The sequence below is a fragment of the Delphinus delphis genome, chromosome 10 (assembly GCF_949987515.2).
Source record: "Delphinus delphis chromosome 10, mDelDel1.2, whole genome shotgun sequence".
Classification (NCBI taxonomy): domain Eukaryota; kingdom Metazoa; phylum Chordata; class Mammalia; order Artiodactyla; family Delphinidae; genus Delphinus; species Delphinus delphis.
In genome coordinates, this window is record NC_082692.2 from 65,650,172 (window position 1) to 65,674,453 (window position 24,282).

The 24,282-nt window shown below is 41.5% G+C and overlaps 1 protein-coding gene and 1 pseudogene across 3 annotated transcripts in view; both read right to left on the reverse strand.

The window, feature by feature from the left end:
* IP6K1 (inositol hexakisphosphate kinase 1) overlaps positions 1-24,282 on the reverse strand; it is a 74,023-nt gene that overhangs the window by 7,935 nt on the left and 41,806 nt on the right. For all 3 annotated transcript variants that reach the window (XM_060022513.1, XM_060022514.1, XM_060022515.1), the window contains exons 2-3: positions 13,906-14,256; positions 665-875 (exon numbers count right to left, since the gene is read on the reverse strand). In XM_060022513.1, the coding sequence (XP_059878496.1) occupies positions 665-875; positions 13,906-14,128 (434 nt within the window). In that variant the 5' untranslated portion in view covers positions 14,129-14,256. The remainder of the gene's footprint in view (positions 1-664; positions 876-13,905; positions 14,257-24,282) is intronic.
* LOC132432304 (aminoacyl tRNA synthase complex-interacting multifunctional protein 2 pseudogene) lies at positions 9,643-11,108 on the reverse strand (annotated as a pseudogene).

Below are 24,282 nucleotides of genomic sequence, written 5' to 3' on the forward strand. Positions count from 1 at the left end.
TATTTTACATTCCCATCAGCAGTGTAGGAGGGTTCCAATTTCTCCATATCCTCATCAAAACTTTTATTGTCTATCCTTTTGATTATGGCCACCCTTGTCAGGGTTCACATTTTTTTGCATGATATACCAAGAAAAATAATTCTTTGTAGATTATTTTCCTAATCTACAAGAAAAGTCAATTTCCAATGCAATAAACTGAACTTCAGATTCAGGGAAAGGATTAATAGCTGATATCAGAGTCTCAGAGAGATATGACACCCAAACCCTTAAGGAACACTAGTCTGGATGCCACTCATTGCCTTTGGGCTCTGACATCCTGCAGGTGAGAAAGGAGCTGGAACCTCATCGTGGACCAATGCATTTCCACCTCTGTCTTGGGGGTGCGAGACATAACAAAGCTGGAGAAAACAGGGTGTTCTTGTTCCCAAAAAGCTGAGGGAACTTCATTCTCTCTTGACTAGCTACAGCCATACTCAGAAGGAGGCATCACTGGGGTGATGTGACATACAGGCGGCAGCCTGCACCTATGTGGGTGGCCTAAGAACATCAGCCACCTTCCCCCAACCTTGAGCCTTACTTCCCCATGATGTATCAGGACTCTAGAGATATTCTGAGTATATCAGGACCAGACATGAACCACCAGTCCTGCTTACCATCCCCTTACCTCTCTGAGGTTTCAAGGGACAGGCTGGCTTTCTCCTCCCTGTGGTCACTGCCACTGCCTGACCGGTGCAGGCTCCGGCGAGAGTGCTTACGCCGAGGTTGCTCCCGCTCTGGTGTGTCATCCTGCTCCACGGTCTCACTTTCCACATAAGGGTAGGCCAACAAGTTGATGTAACCATCACTGTCCCCCTCAAAGCAGACTGACACCACTCCTGTTGGAGAAAAAAAGGCAGCCAGTCAACAAATGTCTACAGAGATTGGGTCCCTTCAGTTCAGACTGCTGGCACATGCTGTCCCTCAGCACACTGACATCACCTGCCCTGTATCAACTGTGGGAACAATGACTAGCAGACATCTTTCCAAAACACAGCTGACCACTAATCCCCCATTCTAAGTCTAACCACTAATCCCCCATTCTAAGTCCACTATTTACCTTTGATTTTGGATAAATCTATATATTTTTCCCATTCTCTTGTCTAACCCTCTCACTTTCTTTTTTCCTTTCTAATAAATTTATTTATTTATTTATTTTTGGCTGCGTTGGGTCTTCGTTGCTGCGCACGGGCTTTCTCTAGTTGTGGCAAGCGGGGGCTACTCTTCATTGGGGTGCGTGGGGGTTCTCATCACTGTGGCTTCTCTTGTTGTGAAGCATGGGCTCTAGGCGCGTGGGCTCAGTAGTTCTGCATGTGGGCTCAGTAGTCGTGGCTCACGGGCTCTAGAGCATGGGCTCAGTAGTTGTGGTGCACGGGCTAAGTTGCTCCGCGGCATGCGGGATCTTCCCGGACCAGGGCTCGAACCCGTGCCCCCTGCACTGGCAGGCGGATTCGTAACCACTGAGCCACCAGGGAAGCCCACCCTCTCACTTTCAACTACTGCCTTCTGTACCATTCAAAAGAACTGTATTTTCTAGGTGACATCCACACTCGACATAATTTAACCCTCTACTTATTTAACTGCTCTATGATGCTGTCATTTCCTATGTCCTCCTCTAGATCTGGTTTCCTTCTGCCTGACAATGTCACCTTGACAGACATCAAGACTTCTCAAAGACAGTCCCCAAAATATGTCTTCTGCCGACACTGAACATCAGGCTATTCTAAGCTCAACAGGCAGAACTTCTGCCTCACCAAACCACCAGCATTCCTAAGTTGAAACACCTATTTTCCATGCTGTACTCATGCAAAACAGTTTGTTGTGTCCATTTTTATCAAACAGGTTTTCATAGTTTCTTCTGGATCATTACCAAACGAGTTGAAACACAATACCTAGAAATCAAGGAGTTTTTTGTTATTTGTTCTTAAAAAGGTCGAGGCTGCCCTTCATCTAACTTCCATATCCAACCCTCTGTCAGCTACACTCCTCGTTTACATTCTTGGTGTGCAATATCAGCATTATTGAGAATCAGTGAGAAGCATTTAGGAATATGTCAGTATGCTAGACCAAGAATATCCTTCTCTTTGGCCCATTTCCTTCTCCAGGAGGGCACTGCCCCAATCCCTGGTCTCTATTAGGAAAAAAAATCCTTAAGACATTAAGGTGAAATCGATTTTTCTTACCTTCTCATTACATTGCTTAAATGTACACCTCACTTTAGTGAGCTTCACAACTGTGTCCTGGCTTCCTTACATAGATGACTGCCTCTCCTACAGGTTTCTGCCTTTGTAACTTCTTCTCTTTGTCTTTTCCAGAGCTTCAGTTATGTTCAAGTTTGAATGCCCTCTGGTCTACAATATTCTTTGTTTCCTGGGCTCCCCCTCGTACTCTGATCTAGAGTGTCCTCCAGGCCTGCCACATAGCTCCCATGCTGGGCCCCTCCTTGCTGCAGCTGACCAGAGTGAGAATTGTTCCTTCTATGTCCTCTCCTTTTCCCTTCTTTCTTGGTTTCCTCCTTATTTGAGTGGAATACATCTTCAAGTAACTTCCTAAGAGTGCTCAGGAGGTCAATTTTCTGAGTTCTTTGCAGGACTTTATTCTATTCCAACACTTGACTGATAGTTTGGCTGAAGACAGAATTCTATGTTGTCTGAAAATAAAGACAGTTTTACTTCTTCCTTTCCAATCTGGATGTCTTTTATTATTTCATTTTCTTGCCTAACTGCACTGGCCAGAACCTCCAAGTTATATGTCAACTAGAAATGGAGAGCATGGACATTCTTGTCTCGTTCCTGATCTTAGGGGTTAAAGCAATTGTCTCATCACTGAGTAGGAAGCTAGCTGTAGGTTTTCATAGATGCCTTCTATCAGCTTTGAGGAACTTTCTTTCCATCCTCACTTTGCTAAGAGTTTTGTTACTCCTGTTGTTTTATCAAGAATGGATGTTGATACAGATGGCCAACAGGTACATGAAAAGATGCTCAACAATGGCTAATTATTAGAGAAATGCAAATCAAAACTACAACGAGGTACCACCTCACACCAGTCAGAATGGCCATCATTAAAAAATGTACAAATAACAAATGCTGGACAGGGTGTGGAGAAAAGGGAACCCTCCTACATTGTTGTTGGGAATGTAAATTGGTGCAGCCGCTATGGAGAACAGTATGGAGGTTCTTCAAAAAACTAGAGTTGCCAGATGATTCAGCAATCCCACTCCTGGGCATATATCTGGACAAAACTGTAATTCAAAAAGATGCATGCACCCCTATGTTCACAGCAGCACTATTCACAATAGCCAAGACATGGAAACAACCTAAATGTCCATCAACAGATGAATGGATAAAGATGTGGTACATATAGACAACGGACTATTACCCAGCCATAAAAGAGAATGAAATAATGCCATTTGCGGTAACACTGATGGACCTAGAGATTGTCATACTAAGTGACGTAAGTCAGAAAGACAAATACCATATGATATCACTTACATGTGGAATCTAAAATATGACAAGAACTTTTCTACAATACGAAACAGAAACAGACTCACACACAGAGAACAGACTTGTGGGGGTTGGGGGGGGAGGGATGGATTGGGAGTTCAGGATTAGCAGATGCAAACATATATAGAATGATTAAATAACAAGGTCCTACTGTATAGCACAGGGAACTATATTCAATATTCTGTGATAAATCATAATGGAAAAGAATATGAAAAAGAATGTACATATATGTATAACTGAATCACTTTGCTGTACAGCAGAAATTAACATAGCATTGTAAATAAACTATACTTCAGTAAAATAAATTTTAAAAAAGAATGTATGTTGGATACTGTCAAGTACTTTTTCTGCACTTACTGAGATAATCATATGATTTTTCTTTTTTTAGTTTATTGATATGGTCAATTACATTAACTTTTGAATGTTAAACCTACCCTGCATTACTCCTATGGTAAACCCTACTTGGTCACGACATACTGTCCTTTTAATATATTCTTAATATATTCTTTAATATATTCTTAATATATTCAATTTGCTAAAATCTTGTTCAAATTTTTTAGGTTCGTCTAGGACATTAATTTTCTTGTAATGTCCTTATAGAATGAGTAGAGATGTATTCCTGCTTCAACTTTTTGAAAGAGTTTGTGTAGTATTTCTTAAATATTTGGTAGAATTCACCAGTGAAGTTGTGTGGGCCTGGAGTTTTCTTTGCTAAAATGCTTTAAATTCCAATTTCAATTTATTTACTACATAGGGCTATTCAGATTATTCATTTCTTCTAGAGTGAGTTTTCATAGTTTGTGTGTTGCAATAAATTGTCTATTTCATCTAAGTTGTAGAATTTACTGGCATAAAGTTGTTCATAATATTTTTATTTTTTTTAATATCGGTAGAAACTGTAGTGATGATACATCTGTCTTTTTTTTTTAAGATTTCTTTTTTGATGTGGACTATTTTTAAAGTCTTTATTGAATTTGTTACAATATTGCTTCTATGTTTTGGTTTTTTGGCCGTGAAGCATGTGGGATCTTAGGTCCCCAACCAGGGATCGAACCCACATCCCCTGCATTGGAAGGTGAAGTCTTCACCACTGGACCACCAGGGAAGTCCCACATCTGTCATTTCTGATATTGGAAATTTATGTCTTTTCTTTTTCCTAATCAGTCTGGCTAGAGATTTATCCTAGCCTTTGGTCTTTAGTTTTCACTGATTTTCTTTATTTTTGCTCATTTTCCTACTGAATTGTCTTTTTTCCTATTGATTTTGAATTGCATACACACACACACACACATTCTAGAAACAAATCCTCGGTCAGTTTTATGTGAAGTAAATAGCTCTTAATTTTCTTTAAAAGTGTATTTTGATAAAACTTTTTAATTTTATATACTCAAATGCATCATTCCCTCCTTTAAAATTTCTTTTTATCTTGCAGGGCCATCTAAAGCTATAATGGAAACCTTTAATTCTCTGCAGGCACGTACCATTGAGTACCTTGACACAGAGCATCATACCTGATCAAGGGAGAAGTGGTTATGCTATGGGTCGAACAGGAAGAAGAGCCTTCCAAGAGTGGGTAAGATCTGGTAATTAAATGAGCCATGCAACCTACCACTAGTTTAAAAAATATGTATTTTTTTGATCCTAATTTTTTTTTTTTTTTTTACCTCATTACTCACACCTAGAAAGAATTCAGGTAGGAAAATGAAAATCAATGGTCCTTTACTTCATTTGATATAAGTCCTAATTTTCTTGGCATTTTTAAGATTGGCTTAAACACAGAGAATTACATTTGGGTAGAGGTTTTCGGGGTTTTTTTTAATATACTTTTTTTTTTTACTTTTAAAAATTGTGGTAAAAACATATTTAACATAAATTTGTCATTTTAACCATTTTTAAATGTAAAATTCAGTGGCATTAAGTACGTTCACAATGTTGTATAACCACTTTTGTTACCTATTTCCAGAACTTTTATATCACCTCAAACAAAATCTCTATACCCATTAAATAACTCCCCATTTCCCTCTCACCTGAACCCCTGGTACCCTCTAATCTACTTTCTGTCTCTACAAATTTGCCTACTGTAGATATTTCGTACAAGTGGAATCATGTAATGTTTGTTCTTTGAGGTCTGGCTTATTTCACTTAGCATAATGTTTTCAAGGTTCATCCACCTTGTAACACGTGTCAGAACTTCATTTGTTTTTAGGGCTGAATACTCTTCCAGCGTAAATATATGCCACATTTTGTTTATCCGTTCGTCTGTTCAACCCAATCAAACACTTGGGTTGTTTCCACCTTTTGTCTATTGTAAATAATGCTTCTGTGAGTATTACAAGTATCTGTTTGAGCCTCTAGTTCCAATTCTTTTGAGTATATACCTAGGAGTGGAATTGCTGAATCATATGGTAATTCTGTGTTTAACTTTTTGAGGAACTGTCCAACTGTTTTTCCATAGTGGCTGTACCATTTGACATTCTTACCAGCAATGTTCCTATTTCTCCATATCTTTGCCACTCTTTCTTTCTCCCTTCCTTTCTTCCTGTCTTCCTTCCTTCCTTTCTTTTCCTTCTTTCTTTTAATGTATTTTTATTTATTTATTCAAATTAATTTTTATTGGAATATAGTTGCTTTACAATGTTGTATCAGTTTTTTCTTTTTAATAGCCATCCACTGGTAGTGAGTAGTCTCTATTGTGGTTTAGATTTGCATTTCCCTAATGACTAATGATGCTGATTATCTTTTCATGTGCTTATTGGCCATTTGTGTATCTATTCTGGAGAAATGTTTATTCAACTCCTTTGACCATTTATGAATAGGGTTGTTTCTTAACTTTTTTTTTTTAACATCTTTAATGGAGTATAATTGCTTTTGTTTCTTAACTCTTAATTGGCAAAAAGAGGTAGACTAGTTCTTAGAAGTAGTTGTTTTTTACCTCAGGGCTTTTGTCTATGAGAGGAATGGAATGTCCTTTCCATTGTCCTTTGCCCACAGCTGCTCCTCATCCTTCAGTCCTTTAAGTCTCCCCAGACACTCCTTGCCTGATCATTCTATATCAAGTGCTCTGTTTTGGAAGCTTTATTATTTTCAATTACAGAACATGACTTATTTTATTCAAAGTACTTATCACAATCTATAATTGTTTTGTCTATAATTTGTTTATTCTTTGTTTCTCACACTAGCATGCAAGCTCCATAAAGGTATGGGCCTTTTTTGTCTTTTACTCTAATGAGCACAGGGCTTGGCATCTAGTAGATGCTCAGTAAGTACTGGTAACAGAAAAATGAATAAGGCAAAGTTTTGAATAACTATACAGAAGCCTAGAACCTCATATTTAGTACTATTAAGAAGTAACACTTGGGCTTCCCTTGTGGCGCAGTGGTTGAGAGTCTGCCTGCCGATACAGGAGACACGGGTTCGTGCCCCGGTCCGGGAAGATCCCACATGCCGCTGAGCGGCTGGGCCCGTGAGCCATGGCCGCTGAGCCTGCGCATCCGTAGCCTGTGCTCTGCAACGGGAGAGGCCACAGCAGTGAGAGGCCCGCGTGCCGCAAAAAAAAAAAAAAAAAAAAAAAAAAAAGAAGTAACACTTGGGATTTCCCTGGTGGCGCAGTGGTTAGGCGTCCAATGCAGGGGACATGGGTTTGATCCCTGGTCCGGGAAGATCCCATATGCCGCAGAGCAACTAAGCCCGTGCACCACAGCTGCTGAGCCTGAGCTCTAGAGTCCGCGAGCCACAACTACAGAGCCCATGTGCCACAACTACTGAAGCCCACGTGCCTAGAGCTCATGCTCCGCAACAAGAGAGGCCACCAATATGAGAAACCCGTGCACTGCAACAAAGAGTAGCCCCTGCTGGCCGCAAGTAGAGAAGGCCCGCACGCGCAACAAAGACACAACAAATTGAAATGAAATGGAATAGAATGGAATGGAATGAAATGAAATGAAATAAAATATTAAAACAAAAAAGAAGTTAACACTTGGTAACTACCGCTGGTCATACTAAATAAATGAAAATCCCTCTTCAAACCTACTGCCAAAATATAAAATATTACTGGCATTTTTCCTTAGCTGAGTTTTAAAAATACCTGTACCTCTGGAAATAAATAAATAAATAAATAATTGTGGGTTAGTTTAATAGATGTATTTTCTAAACCTGTGTGTTCAAAGGGGCTAAAGGCAAAGATATTCCAGTAGCAATCAGAACATCTAGCACCAAGATCTTGTTTTTTCTAAATACCATTCCTAAAAGGAAGAAGAGGTTGTTGCAGAAGTATTTGATTCCTGAATCGGGACAGGAAAAATACAAGATGAGCTTGGAAGATCTTGCAGTAACTGAAAGTAAAGCAATAGTCAAAAATGATGGGGGGGGCTTCCCTGGTGGCGCGGTGGTTGGGAGTCCGCCTGCCGACGCAGGGGACGCGGGTTCGTGCCCCGGTCCGGGAGGATCCCACATGCCGCGGAGCGGCTGGGCCCGTGGGGCATGGCCGCTGAGCCTGCGCGTCTGGATGACTGTGCTCTGCAACTGGAGAGGCCACAACAGTGAAAGGCCCACATACCGCAAAAAAAAAAAAAAAAAAAAAATGATGGGGGGGGGCTTCCCTGCTGGCGCAGTGGTTAAGAACCTGCCTGCCAATGCAGGGGACACGGACGGGTTCAAGCCCTGGTCTGGGAAGATCCCACATGCCGTGGAGCAACTAAGCCTGTGCACCTCAACTACTGAGCCTGTGCTCTAGAGCCCATGAGCCACAACTACTGAGCCCATGTGCCACAACTACTGAAGCCTGTGTGCCTAGAGCCCGTGCTCTGCAACAAGGGAAGCCACCGCAATGAGACACCCATGTACCACCACAAAGAGTACCCCCACTCACTGCAGCTAGAGAAAGTCCGCACGCAGCAATGAAGACCCAACACAGCCAAAAATAAATAAATTAATTTAAAAAAAAAAGTTAAATCACTAGTAACAAGGTATGTACTTTGTGACATGATGAACTGAAGAGGACACAGGATCATTTCTATCGCCCCAAAATATTAGGTTGGCCAGAAAGTTCGTTCGGGTTTTCCTGTGACATCTTACAAAAACCTGTATGAACTTTCTGGCCAACCCAATATACAACCTCAATCTAATTCTGAGGAAAGATAAGACAAATCCAAATTTAGGGACAGTCTACAAAATAACTACTAGTACTCTTCAAAAGTGTTGAGGTCAGGACTTCCCTGGTGGTCCAATGATTAAGTACCCACCTTCCAATGCAGGGGACACAGGTTTGATCCCTGGTTGGGGAACTAGGATCCCACATGCCGCAGGGCAACTAAGTACACATGCCACAACTACCGAGCCCAACTCTCTACAACTAGAGAGCCCACGTGCCATGACTATAGAGCCCACGTGCTCTGGAGCCCGTGCGCCACAACTAGAGAGAAGTCCATGTGCCACAACAAAGATCCCACGTGCTGCAACTAATAAGACCCAATGCAGCCAAACATAAATAAATAAATATTTTTAAAAAAGGGGGGGGCTTCCCTGGTGGCACAGTGGTTAAGAATCCGCCTGCCAATGCTGGGGACATGTGTTCAAGCCCTGGTCCAGGAAGATCCCACATGCCGCAGAGCAACTAAGCCCATGTGCTACAACTACTGAGCCTGTACTCTAGAGCCCATGAACACAACTGCTGAGCCCACGTGCCACACTACTGAAGCCTGCGCACCTACAGCCCATGCTCCACAACAAGAGAAGCCACCGCAATGAGAAGCCCGCGCACCGCAACCAAGAGTAGCCCCCACTCGCCACAACTAGAGAAAGCCCGTGCGCAGCAACAAAGACCCAATGCAGCCAAAAATAAATAAATTTATAAGTGGAAAGACAGCCAAAATTTGAATAAAATGTACGTATTAGTTAATAGTATTATACCAATGTTCCTTTCCTGGTTTTGGTAATTATAAATTATACTATGGTTATATATATTTTTAATGATGCTTTTGCTTATTGATACTAGACTACCAGCCTAAGTAAAGACTCTGATTTTAGTATAAGTCCCTTTAGTAACAATCGGCATGAAACAGCATCATACTTAAAATCTAAACCCTTTAAAATCAGGTACTGAAATTCACTTAAGGAACTTAAGGGCAGTGTTAAAAAGGGCCAGGTTTTTACAGGTCCTCATCCACTTCTGCACGTTGGCTGGCACCATCACACTGCAGCCTCCTGTCTGCTGGAGAACAGACCACAGCACAATTTCTGCCACAGTGAGTTCATTCCCAAGAAGCCAGGAGCTCTTCCCAAAAGCTGAATTCATGGAGCAGAACACACTGGCTTCCCTCTTCTAGCTGAAAAATAGCTCTATCTACCCAGCTATCTATAAGGGTTAAACTTACAGCATTATGCTTCTGGCCAAACAGAAAATGTGCATGTTCCCTTCTCCTTCAATGGGATACATCATTTGGATACTGAACTTCATCTGAGTCTTTAGCACATTCTTCCAAATTAAGAGTAAAACCCAGCACTTAAGAAGGTTTTCTAGCGTGCTCTTGACTACTGAATGTGTGTGAACAGTAGAGAGAGACTCTAGTGGTCACAGAGCAGCCAGTGCAACACAAGCAGAGAGAGGGGAAGGGAGGGGTGGCTGGGTTTGTGTTGATCAAGATGTCTTTCAGTGCCCTGTAGTCTCTTCCAAACACTGAATTTAAGCCCAATGCATTGGTAGCTAAAGCAGTGGGTTCATCAGCTTGGATTATGTTGGTAATATCCAAATCCACATCTGGCATCTGAATCATCTTGGAGAGACCATCGACTACAACTTTCAATTCATACAGATACTTTAGAATATCACCTTGGTGGAAAATATAAAGTATCTTGGCGGAACTCAAGAGGTTGAAGACTCTTCCTGCATCTAGCACGGGGCTGATGGTCCCGCCATGCATACTGGGGAGCCAGTACGTGCATCTACACAGAGAGGTGAGCCACACAATGACAGGGCTTTACTTGGTACATCAGTATCATGGGACCATTAGAGGAACTCTTATTATTTTCGCAACTTTTCTGTCATTTTAAATTTATTTCAAAATAAAAAGTAAATGACTTCCCTGGCGGTCTTGTGGTTAAGATTCCATGCTTCCACTGCAGGTGGCATGGGTTTGATCCCTGATCAGGGAACCAAGATCCCACATGCCACGTGGTACAGCCAAAAACAAAACAAAAAAAGGTAAAAACTCTATAGTATCAGTCTTTGAAATACATGAATTGGACCCATCATATCTTCCATTTTCTCTGAATAAACTGGACTTCATTTGACTTAAAAAGAAGAGATCAATTTTAGTTTAGTTGTATTTTTGAGAAAGTGTATTTATTCTTCCCTAGTGAAAATGCAGCCTGAGGAAAAAAAAATCAGGTAGATACTAAGGATTTGCTATGGCTTTTAAAGACTTCTGTTCCCCAGTCTGAGAGAAGGTTGGGGGAAAAACTGAACCAATATATGACTGACAATCCTTCCCTGGGTGGCACCTTGAAATTCTAACTTGTCCCAATTCTGGTGGTTGTGATTTAGAAAACATTTCTTTGGAGCCAGGGGCTCAACTCCATTTTAAGTGTTTTTTTTTTTCCCTGAGCATCAGAAGAACTCCATGAGCTAACAGGGCTTGTAGTTCTCTTTCTGGTTTTGGCATATTTATAGCAGAAGATTTGGCCATGGATGTGTTGAGTGTGGATAAGTAGGTGGCTAAAGCTACATTTATAAAGCATTTATAACTGTTGTTTCTTAGCCACTTAGAGACAGCAGTGTGTGTGATTCTGGCTTCTCTCTCATTTTGCAGCCTTAGAATATTTATTCCTCCAAATTTGATATTATTCTGATTCTGTTTTGAAAATAATAACAAACCATACAATTCAAAACTGCACAAAGGACTTGAACAGACATTTCTCCAGAGAAGATACACAAATGGCCAATGGCACATCAACATCATTCATTAATCATTAAGAAAATGCATATCAAAACAATGAGACACCACTTCACACCTACTAAGGTGGCTATAATTTTTTTTTTAATGGAAAACAAGGGTTTGTAAGGATGTGGAGAAACAGGAACACTGTTGGTAAGAATGTCAAATGGTACAGCCACTATGGAAAACAGTTTGACAGTTCCTCAGAAAAGTTAAACACAGAATTACCATATGATTCAGCAATTCCACTCCTATATACTCAAAAGAATTGGAAACAGAGACTCAGATAAATACTCACAGAAGCATTATTCACAATAGGCAAAAGGTGGAAACAACCCAAGTGTCCATCAACAGATGAAAGGATAAACAAAATGTGGCATATATTTACACTGGAATAGTATTCAGCCATAAAAACAAATGAAGTTCTGACACATGCTACAAGGTGGATGAACCTTGAAAACATTATCCTAAGTGAAATAAGCCAGACCCAAAAGGAGAAACGTTACATGATTCCACTTGTATGAAATATCTACAATAGGCAAATCTGTAGAGACAGAAAGTAGATTAGGGGGTACCAGGGGAGGTGAGAGGGAAATGGGGAGTTATTTAATGGGTATAGAGATTTTGTGATGATGTAAAAGTTCTGGAAATAGATAATAGTAATGGTATATAGCACTGTGAATGCATTTAATGCCACTAAATTATACACTTAAAAATGGTAAATTTTGCTGTACAGCAGAAATGAACAAACATCATAAATCAATTATACTTCAATTAAAAAAAAAGACAAGGTGTGTCCACTTAAAAAAAAAAGGTTAAACTTTATGTTACGTGGACTTCCCTGATGGTGCAGTGGTTAAGAATCCACCTGCCAATGCAGGGGACACAGGTTCGAGCCCTGGTCCAGGACGATTCCACATGCTGCGGAGCAACTAAGCCCGTGCGCCACAACTACTGAGCCTGCCATCTAGAGTCCGCACACTACAACTACTGAAGACTGTACACCTAGAGCCCGTGCTCCGCAACAAGAGAAGCCACCGCAATGCGAAGCCTGCGCAACGCAACAAAGAGTAGCCCCCGCTCACCGCAGCTAGAGAAAACCTGCGCACAGCAACGAAGACCCAACGCAGCCAAAAATAAATAATTTTAAAAATGTTTATGTTATGTATATTTCACCACAATTAAAGATTTAAGGAAACAAAAGTCAATACCAATATGGATTGGTTTTTCTAAATCGAGGATCCCCCAAGTAAAGGATGATACAAACATGACTGAATTCATACTGCTTTGGAAAAGTTAAAAAACAGAACAGAGCGGCTTCCCTGGTGGCACAGTGGTTTAGAATCCGCTTGGCCAACACGGGGGACACAGGTTCGAGCCCTGGTCCTAGAGGATCCTACATGCCAGGGAGCAACTAAGCCTATGCGCCACAACTACTGAGCCTGCGCTCTAGAACCCTCGAGCCACAACTACTGAAGCCCACACACCACAACTACTGAAGCCCATGCACCTAGAACCCGTGCTCAGCAACAAGAGAAGCCACCACAATGAGAAGCCCACGCACTGCAACGAAGAGTAGCCTCTGCTCGCTGCAACTAGAGAAAGCCCGCGCACAGCAACAAAGAACCAATGCAACCAAAAATAAATAAATTGGATAAATAAATTAAGAAAAAAAACAGAACACAGGGAATTCCCTGGCGGTCCAGTGATTAGAACTTGGTGTTTTTACTTCAGTGGTCCGGGTTCAATTCCCGGTCAGGGAACTAAGATCCCGCAAGCCATGTGGCACAGGCAAAACAAAACAAAAACCAGAACACAAAAAACATAACTTACACGTGAGGGGCAATCATAAAAATATATAAACATAGTGACAAAAATCAGATTTGAAAATCAAGTACCTTAAATTCTGGTATATATTCACGGGGTTCTAGTCTATAAAGTTAATTTACATTTTAAAACAGATTATTTTTCCTTTAAAAGTTAGGACCCTCCAGGCCCCAATCCTTCTGTAGATTTCTTACCATCAATTCATCCCCCAGCACATACATACACAAGCTCCACAGAGCCTCCTCGCCAGCTGTCTCATCGCCTTAGCCTGGAAAGCATCCAGTTCTTCCTCCTCTGGGACCAGATAAGTGCTGCCCCTTCTCTCCTAGACCATTCCAGCAAACAGGGAAACCTCCTTGACAACAGCATGCTCTTCACCAATGGGACTTAATGCTGTGAATTCTTCTCAGGTTTACCTATCAATGAATTCAATTTTCAAGATCTAAAGACCTTGCTGATGGTTTCAGCTTCAAATTTTGCTTAACAAAGTGACTCTGCTGCTTTGAGACAACAGAGACCTACAATCACACCACATGGCCATCAGAACAAGGAAAACTGAGCTGAGGGCCTATAAGCTGCTGCCGTCTCCAAACTGGCCAGTGACTGACCTTTGTACTCAGGGGTGAACTCCTTCATTTCGGGAGGGAGGGACTCGTAGAAGCGCTGCTCCCGGGAGATGAGGGGCTTGCACACAGTGTGGTCGTCGTAGCGCATCATGCTGCTGTGTCCGCCCACCTGGTGGATGAAGGGCTCCAGGAGGACTCCCCGGTCTCCGGCCCGACTTGCGTTCTTGCCATACTGCCCCACTTCCATGGTTTGACAAACACACATTGCGTTGGGGGCCAGTTGCACACTGAGAGCAGAGGATGCAGCACATGAGCCACGAAAGGAGAGCTAGGTAGAAGATCCTGGCGAGCTGAAAACCAACGGTCAGAGTCTGTTCAGCTTATTCTTCTCTCCTAACAGAGGGAAGAGAGGAAAAGAGGGAATCAAAACACCAGGCAAGCCACAGTTTCCCTGGAGTTCACAGAATATCCACTCCTGAGGAAAAACAGGGATTCTGTCTTGTTCCCTGCTATGTGTTCCCCAGTAAGTACAACACTGCCTGATGCATGAGAGGTAGCTGAGTCAATTTTTGTTGAATGATGTAATTTTGGTCTCTTCCATCCGTCTTTTTATGCACAGAAGCCCATATTCTCTTCCTTTCCTAGTTCTCAGATCCCTTCTAAGTTCTCTAAAGGATTTGATTTTAGAGCTACAGTATGTTATAGCCATCAGGAAGGCAACTATCCCTGTTCACTTCACATTCAGTTAAGAGCTCAAGAAAAAAACAGAAAGCAACACCAACTCACTCTGTTTGGATTTCTCACAATACTCAGTACTGGTAAGGGTCTCTCCCTGACTCAAAGGAAGGGTTTTTGCCTGAGAAATCAGGTCACTCTAGATTCCCAACTTTTCTGCTGAAGGTGCCAAGGACCAGACAGGGAAAGCCATTCCTTCCTGAGTTGCAGAAGCATAAAAAGGTTTTGTTTTGGGACTTCCCTGGTGGTCCAGTGGGTAAGACTCCGTGCTCCCAATGCAGGGGGCCTGGGTTTGATCCCTGGTGGGGGAACTAGATCCCACATGCATGCCGCAACTAAGAGTTCACATGCCAGAACTAAGAAGACCACGTGCCGCAACTAAGATGTCTGCATGCCGCAACTAAGAGCCCTCATGCCACAACAAAAAGATCCTGCATGCCGCAACGAAAAAACATGCCACAACGAAGATCCCACGTGCCACAAATACGACCTGGCACAGCCAAAATAAATAAATAAATAGTTTTAAAAAATGTTTTGTTTTTCTGAAAGGAATTCAGGCTTCATATTTCTTCTACTTTAAATTTATGGCCATCAATTTATGACCATGTCTAGCACCACAGAGCTTCCCTTTCTGTTTGACGCTAAGGACAAAGAAAAGCTCTTTGTACTTAAATAACCTCCTTTTAATGTCAGTCTTCTCTCAAGAAAGTTAATATAGTGGGCAACTTAATACTGAATATATTTTAAAAACTAGGAATGTAGTAGGTAGCGGGGGTGGGGGAGGGAAGGATTGGGAGTTTGGGATAGCAGAGGCAAACTATCATATATAGAACAGATAAACAAGGTCTTATTGTACAGCACAGGGCACTATATTCAATATCCTGTGATAAACCATAATGGAAAAGAATATGAAAAAGAACATATATATATATATATATGTATAACTGGGTCACTTGGCTGTACAGAAGAAATTAACACAACATTGTAAATAAACTACACTTCAAAAACATTTTTAAAAAATTAAAAAGGAATGTAGTAGGCAAGACAACATCTGAAAGATCAAGACTAAAAAAAAGAAAATATAGAGCAGAAATATGCTTTTATCTGCAAGATATAATAAACTATTTTTTTTTCTGAACCTCATAATTATGGGCAAAATGAGCTATACAAGAACACTGTTGCAAAACTGCAAAATTTTCTTAATCCAAAGCTGCCCAGGAAACTATGTTCTATTTCACCACTATCAACAAAAATAAATTATTCTCCATTCCCGCTCCCACAAACAGATCAGCACCACTTTAAAACTATTCATTTTTTAGTCCTCCTTCAGGATAAGGCAACTCCCTGCCCCAGGGAGTTTTCTGAGACTCCATTCTCTTGAAACAAGAGTTCGATGTACACCTCTGCGACTCCTACGGCACCCTGTGCCAACTCTAAGGCAGCAATAAATCACTGTACTGTCATCTATTTTGTCATCTGTCACCACCACCAAACCATTCTCTCTTAACTCCATCTAGGATCCAAGGCATTTCCTGGCACACGGCAGTACTCAAAATGAGGTTTGTTAGAATGAATTAAAATAATTCCAGGAAGAGGACCACAGTGAGTAAAAGCACAACGATATGAAAATAAAATATGAAAGCACAGTGGCAGTGCTTAGGGCAGAAAGTGGGGGCAGGAAGCAATTGCGGAAGGCTTATCTCAGGGTTCCTAGAGGTGCCCACTGTGGCAGTGGACTCTAGCTAGCAATGTCAATCGGCTCCTGCCCTGGCTCCTCTTCACCCTGGGATTGCCTCTGACCACAGATGGGATACCAAGAAGGTGCCAGACTTTCTAGCCTGGGTCAGTGGGTATCTGGTTTAGGAGAGGGGTCAACAGTGCCAAGTGCCCCAGAAGAGCTGGACATTAGGGCCATTCCCTGGACTCTGAGAGATCCGTGGCATCCTCTGCAGCCCCCACAGGACTGAAAGGAAGAAGTTCAATCTCCAGTCAGATGTAGACTTTTGATATTTTGTTTCCCCTTGATGTCTACATAAAATCATGGTACTGTTTTTGTGTTTGAAATATTTTCTTAGAAGTAAACATGTAAAATATACCACATTTCTATAGCTCTGATTTGGCGTTTCTTTTTAAATAAACTGGGAACCTGAAAAAATGGAAGTGCCCAGAACTCTCTCAACCTCTGTAAAGCCCTGGCCTACAAGGTGTGGAGACTTGTATGTCACTTGAAGGAAGAAACTTCAAGTTTCCTCATGAAGACATGCCCACTGCCAACCCTGTGGGATATGCCGACGTAGGTGAAGGGCTTGGGCTTGACTCACCTACCGCCCAGCCTTGAAAGTTCTGGAAATAGCAAAAGCTCTGACTCTTCTTGATAAACAATCAGAGGTCGTTCCTGAAGTCTGGTGTCCACCAAGGCCTGCTGTAAAAACCGTGGACTGAGAGGGCTATGGACGATGGTGTCTGTCTCCACTATTCCTTTCCTAATAGAGTCCCAATCTTGTTCAGGCAGCCAAACCTCAAGGGAATGTGAAATTCCATTCTAGCTCAGGGAGAATCTTGAACAGTACCTCAGTTCTTACGAGCTTATTTAGGAAAAAGCATGTGACTCTCTTCTTCCCAATGAGATGAGGAGAAGTTGGCCAGGGATTCTCTGGGAAAAGATACCTTGCTCTTAACACGAGAGAGGGGTACCTCCTCTTCCTCAGGATATTATTCTGTCTGCACGTGATATCGGAGACTACTGCAGCCACCTTGTAACTCTAAAAGATACTTGCCTAAGACAAGGCCAACATGCTGAGCATACAGAACAGGAAATAAAAATCAGGGCCCATGAGGCTGTCACTAAAGTACTGGATATCCTGTTATGTAACAAAAATAAATTTCCCTTTATGCTTTAAGCCAGTCACATTAGGATGTTCTGTCACTTGCAGTCAAAACCATCATAAATGAAAGGACAGAAATAGTTGCATCAAAATCCCCAGATCTCCAGTTAATACACTTTGCACATAAAGAGGTCACTAACTGTTTTCTGATGACAATAAGGAAACTTCCAACAAATGAAGAACAAGCTCTTTTCACTAATGACAAAGGGCATATTCTCCATAAGCCCCAAAATGAAAAATGTTGCTCTATAATCTTTAAAGTGTCCCTGAAGTCAGAGAATGTGAATTATGTCTGGTCCATAGCGCTGGTACCAAGATACTAAAAAAGAACCTGACCAACAGAAAATTCATTCTCTCATACGTAGAAATGAACCTGTCCAAATATCCAAATAATTAGTTTAGAACTGATTCTACTATGCTTCAACAGGAGGCAGACCATAAAAGAAATTGATACTCTTGCCACTTCAGGACCTTACTGCTCATTATTTTTTTTTTTTACAAACGGATCTAAATACCATGTAGTCAATAAATCATATTTCCCAGAGTGTAATTAATTCTCAAAGATTTTGCAGACTGTGCTCTGCAAATACATTGACCTGATTTCAAGTAGTTTATGCCATTCAAGATGTCAATAGCTTCTGCAGTCTTTTCTAGACTTAAGAAACTACTAGCATAAAGAAAAACTTGTGGGGACTTCCCTGGTGGTCCAGTGGTAAAGAATATGCCTTCCAACGCAGGGGACGTGGGTTCAACCCCTGGCTGGGGAACTAAGGTCCCACATGCCGCAGGGGAACTAAGCCCATGCACCACAACTACTGGGTTCGCGCGCCTCAACCGGAGAGGCTGTGTGCCGCAAACTACAGAGCCCAGGCACTCTGAAACCCACGCGCCACAACTAGAGAGAGAAAACCCACACGCCACAACTAGAGAGAAGCCGACGCACCACAACTGGAGAGAAGCCCACGGGCTGCAACGAAAAGATCCCACATGCTGCAATAAGACCTGACGCAGCCAAAAAAAATAAAGAAGGGACTTCCCTGGTGGGGCAGTGGTTAAGAATCTGCCAGCGAATGCAGGGGACATGGGTTCAAGCCGTGGTCCAGGAAGATCCCACATGCCGCGGAGCCACTAAGCCCATGCGCCACAACTCTGAGCCTGCGCTCTAGAGCCCACGAGCCACAACTACTGAGCCCGCGCACCTAGAGCCTGTGCTCCACAACAAGAGAAGCCAATGCAATGAAAAGCCTGTGCACAACAGAGTAGCCCCTGCTCGCCGCAACTAGAGAAAGTCCACACGCAGCAACAAGACCCAACGCAGCCAAAAATAAATAAAAATTTTAAAAAATTTTCGAAATAAAGAAAATATATAAAAACAAAAATATATAAAAAAAGAAAAACTTGTGAATTCTTTAAAAGCTACAAAGTATCAAAAATATCACATAACAGCAATCATGAGGGACTCTGGTTTCACTGCCATGGGTTTCACTGTTAGTTTTTTCTTTTTTTTTTTTGTTTGTTTTTGCGGTACGCAGGCCTCTCACCGTTGTGGCCTCTCCCGTTGCGGAGCACAGGCTCCGGACGCGCAGGCCCAGCGGCTATGGCCCACGGGCCCAGCCGCTGTGCGGCATGTGGGATCTTCCCGGACCGGGTCACGAACCCGTGAACCCTGCAACGGCAGGCGGACTCTCAACCACTGCACCACCAGGGAAGCCCTCACTGTTAGTTTTTAAACTAAAAACAAACCAAAAAAAAAACTCCCTACCAGAATATGTTTTTGGTTTGGTTTGGTTTTGTAAACAAAACTCCAAAGGTTTTCCCTGGGGAAAACTTTATAAATGGTACTCTTTTTCCCTATGTGGCATCTTAGATCTGCATCACTACAGAAATCATGGCCAAGTTTCACTTTTCTGTGTAGATGTGTTCCCATGTAAATATGTTTCCAAGTTACCTGTCTTGTCTACTTCCCAGGTAACATAAAGAATTTTCTCTGGAAAGGTGGAACTCCTACAGATACAGACCTCTATGCTGGCAAGCATTGGTTTCCTGGGTGTCAAGGAAAGGAATGAAGAATAGTGCTTGAAAATTACAAATTAGCCACTTTTTTCCCCCTATTTTTTGGCCATGCTGCGTGGCATGCGGGATCTTAGTTCCCCAACCAGGGATCGAACCCGTGCCCCCTGCAGTGGAAGCGTGGTGTCTTAACCACTGGAAGTCCCAGGGAGTCCCACAAAATAGCCACTTTAATTTCACTTCTCAGACCAGGGAAGTCCCACAAAAGAGCCACTTTAATTCCACTACTCAGACAGACCCAGGAACCATACAGTGTGGAGGAACTTGTGAGCTGCTATCCCAGTTTCTAAGACCAGCAGAAAGCTGGCATTTATTAAAAGCATCTCCAGGACACAAAGAGGCTCCCACTTTCCCCAGTCATCCCAATGGCCCTTTTCTGTGACTGACAAACATGCAGAAGTGAAAAGCAATTGCAATTAGTATTTAATTCCTACAGCCTAATTCTTTGACATGAAAATCTGAAGTGGCATTTGCCCGGATTCAGGGTTGAAGGGAAATGTACTATTTTCCTTCCTCTCTCTACACCTTTTTGTCCTTGGCATAAATAGGGTATTTCTCATTTTGGGGGCATTACGGAGTACTGAAAGGAAGTAATTACAAGGAGTTACATTCTTAGGGTTTTGACAAGAATCCTTAGGAAACTGTCTTAATCCGTCTGGGCTACTGTAATAGAATACAATAGACTAGGTGGCCTATAAACAACAGAAATTTGTTTCTCACTGTTCCAGAGGCTGGGAAGTTCAACACCAAGGCAATGGCAGGTTTGATGTTCGATGAGTAACTGTGTCCTCACATGGTAGAAGGGATGAAAGGGCTCTCTGGGGCCTCTTTTATAAGGGCACTAATTCCATTCATGAGGGCTCCACCCTCATGACCTAATCAGCCCCAAAGGTCCCACTTCCAAACACCATCACATTGGAAATTAGGTTTCAACATATGAATTTGTGAGCGACACAAACATTCAGTCTAGAGCAGAAATCAGAATCAGTGTTTTAAGTGCTGCTGCAAGAGTACCTGTTCACTCTTTTTCTGATGAGACTTCACCATTTCTGCCATGACTAGATAGAATATTTGGTGAGGAAATCTTGTTTTTGTGAAAAGGAAACTGCCCTTTTCTATGGAAATAGTTTGTAGCATTGTGTGTATTGGATTGAAAATTATTTTACTTTAAAATATTTAAAAATAAGAAAATTCCCATTGTGGAAACATGATACATTTCAGTATTTAATAGTAAAGCTCCTATCTGATTAACACAACCTTGAATAATGGAAATTAATCAAGAATATTATTTAATATTATGCATTAGAGTAGACAAGACCACTGTGTTCTGACTACCATGTCTATTCTTACTGGGTTGTTTGCACTGGGGTCTGAATCAGGTTCTAGGGGAGGCAGGAAAAGTATAGCACCAAGCTAGGATTTGGAACGTTTGGCAAAATCATGTGGTGATTAAAATTGTATGACCCAGGACTTCCCTAGTGGTGCAGTGGTTAAGAATCCACCTGCCAATGCAGGGGACACGGGTTCGAGCCCTTGGCCGGGAAGAGCCCACATTGCACAAGAGAAGCCACCGCAATGAGAAGCCCGCACACCGCAACGAAGAGTAGCTCCTACTCGCCACAACTAGAGAAAGCCCACGTGCAGCAACAAAGACCCAACGCAGCCATATATAAATAAATTTATTTATTTATTTAAAAAAAAAAAGACTGTGCGCAAATGAAAGGACCACTGGCTTAGCTTGTGGGGTTTTCAGTAATAGCTGCATTTTATTCAACACTGTCACCAGCCTCAGGAGCAGAGCAGAGGTCTAAATACCTGAGGAAAAGGAGCAGCAGACATTCTTCACAAATGTGGATGCTGGAGTAAGAGGGGCTTAAGTAGCAGCAATTCCCTCCATATATCCTGGTGACTGATGTTCAGAGAGGAAATAATGTAGTTTGTTTGAATCAGTTATTTTAGATCATTGGAAGTTTATATTAAAATGGTTAAAATTTTGTCAGCTTATGAATGGACTGCTCCCCCAGAGGTCATGGAGTTCCACTGCTCTGCCTATGAATTTGTATACCACCAGCTACAGAAGTCTATATTTGTTTGTCCTTCATTTTCTTTAAAAAACTTGGTTCCACATTTCACTGCATAAAATGGGAAGGAGGCTATTTTTAAGAAGAACTTGCTGAGATTCTGAAATTGAATTTTTTCCACTGGTGTACAGCAAGAAATGAAAATAAATTTGCACTTTAAAGACACTAGTTAACAAAAGTTAGGTTGACTTTCTGGTTATAGTTACTAACTCCTTGAACATATAATTGAACTCCGAAATGAATCATGTTCTAATTCAAGTAAAATAAAGTTTCTGATATTGCTGAAATTTATATATTAATTTGTTTTCCTTTTTCAAAGCAAAAGCTGTTGGTTAGGTAAAATGACTGTCAGGTGTTATTATGGCTTATAAATTAATAAATGGGATATTTAATTCTGTAAAAAAATTAAAATGGGTGAATTGTGGTATATTCATACAGTGGAATACTACAGAAAAATGAAAAAGAACCAACTACTGCTAAACACAACACAGATGAATCTCACGGGTGTGATGTAGCAAGAAAGAATCTAGACACAAAAGAGGCCATGTGGTGTGATTCTATTTATATGAAATTCAAAATTATGAAGACCACAACAGTGGTTTCTCTGGGAAAATACTAATTGAGAAGGGGCACGAAGGTAGAGGTGACAAAGGTGAGTACTATACATATCCACTGAGCTGTGTATAGCTTTACTATAAGTCAGGACTTAATAAAAAGGAAAAAAAAATGAATAGTAGTCTCCTATACTAGCAAAAAACAATTACAAAATGAAAACTGTTTAAATATATCCCATTTACAACGGCAACCAAAACTACATAAAGTACATATGAATCTTTAAAAATTATGACAAATAAAACTTGACTGAAGGACCTAAAAGAAGACATAAATACACCATATTCATGTGGGGGGGGCTCGATATTGAAACGTAATGCAATTTCAATAAAAATTCCAAGAGAGTTTTCTGACAAACTTGACAAGCTGACTTTATATTCATATGGAGGAGTAAAGACCAAGTAATGTAGCTAGACAGCAATGTCAAAGAGAAATGAAAGGGACTTCCCTGGTAGTCCAGTGGTAAAGAATCCGCCTTCCAATGCAGGGGACACAGGTTCAATCTCTGGTGAGGGAACTAAGATCCCACATGCCGCGAGGCAACTAAGCCCGTGCGTCACAACTACTGAACTCACGTGCCTCAACGAGAGAGCCCACGTGCCACAACTAAAGAGTAAACCTGCACGCCACAACTAGAGAAAAGCCCGGAGCCACAACGAAGAGCCCACGAGCTCTCAATGAAAGATCCTGGTGTCGCAACTAAGACCCGAGGCAGCCAAAAAAATAAATAAATATTTTTTAAAAATGTTGAAACTTATTTTTTTAAAAAACTTAAAAAAAAAAAAGAGTGGGGCTTCCCTGGTGGTGCAGTGGTTGGGAGTCTGCCTGCTAATGCAGGGGACACGGGTTCGAGCCCTGGTCTGGGAGGATCCCACATGCCACAGAGCGACTGGGCCCGTGAGCCACAACTACTGAGCCTGCGCATCTGGAGCTTGTGCTCCGCAACGGGAGAAGCCGCGATAGTGAGAGGCCCGTGCACCGCGATGAAGAGTGGCCCCCGCTTGCCACAACTAGAGAAAGCCCTCGCACAGAAACGAAGACCCAACACAACAAAAATATATAAATAAACTAATAAACTCCTACCCCCAAAATCTTCTTTAAAAAAAAAAAAAAGTTAAATTCTTACCTTCTGTGATAAGATGTATAGGTTAGTTCTAAAATGGATAAATCTATAAATAGTAATATGATATTAATTTAAAAAAAGAGTAATGAAAGATGACTTGCCCTTCCCAATAGCAAAGCTCTTTATGAAATTATAGCAATTAAGAAAGAGTAGGGCTTCCCTGGTGGTGCAGTGGTTGAGAGTCCGCCTGCCGATGCACGGGACACGGGTTCATGCCCCAGTCCAGGAAGATCCCACATGCCGCGGAGTGGCTAGGCCCGTGAGCCATGGCCGCTGAGCCTGTGCGTCCGGAGCCTGTGCGTCCGGAGCCTGTGCTCCGCAATGGGAGAGGCCACAACAGTGAGAGGCCCACGTAACGCAAAAAAAAAAAAAAAAAAAAAAAAGAGTATATTTTGCAAAGAGAACCAAAGAGATCTTAGGAACACACATGGGAGTGTGTGTGTGTGTGTGCCTGAAGTAATATTTAATTTAAATAATATTAAATATTTAAATACCCATTATTCAATTGAAAAAGATGATCTATGTCATAAACAGGCTACATACAGATAAAATTCTATCCCTACCACCAACAATAATCCAAAATAAATTCCCAACATATAAATGTGCAAAATAAAACTTGAAGGCAATAAATACAAAATTTAAATGCCTTTTGACAATAGATTAAGTAAAATTCCATAAGACATAAAACACACAAACCACAACAGGAAACACTGATAAGATGCCATTAAATATTTTTTTAATTTTAAAAGCTTTTATTGAAGTATAATCTACAAACCATAAAATTCACTTAAGTGTACAATGCAATTATTTTTAGTAAATTTACAGAGTTGTACAACAATTCCCACAACCCAATTTTAAAATATTTCTATCACTCCAAAAGATCCCTCATACCCACTTGCAATCCCCCCTTCCT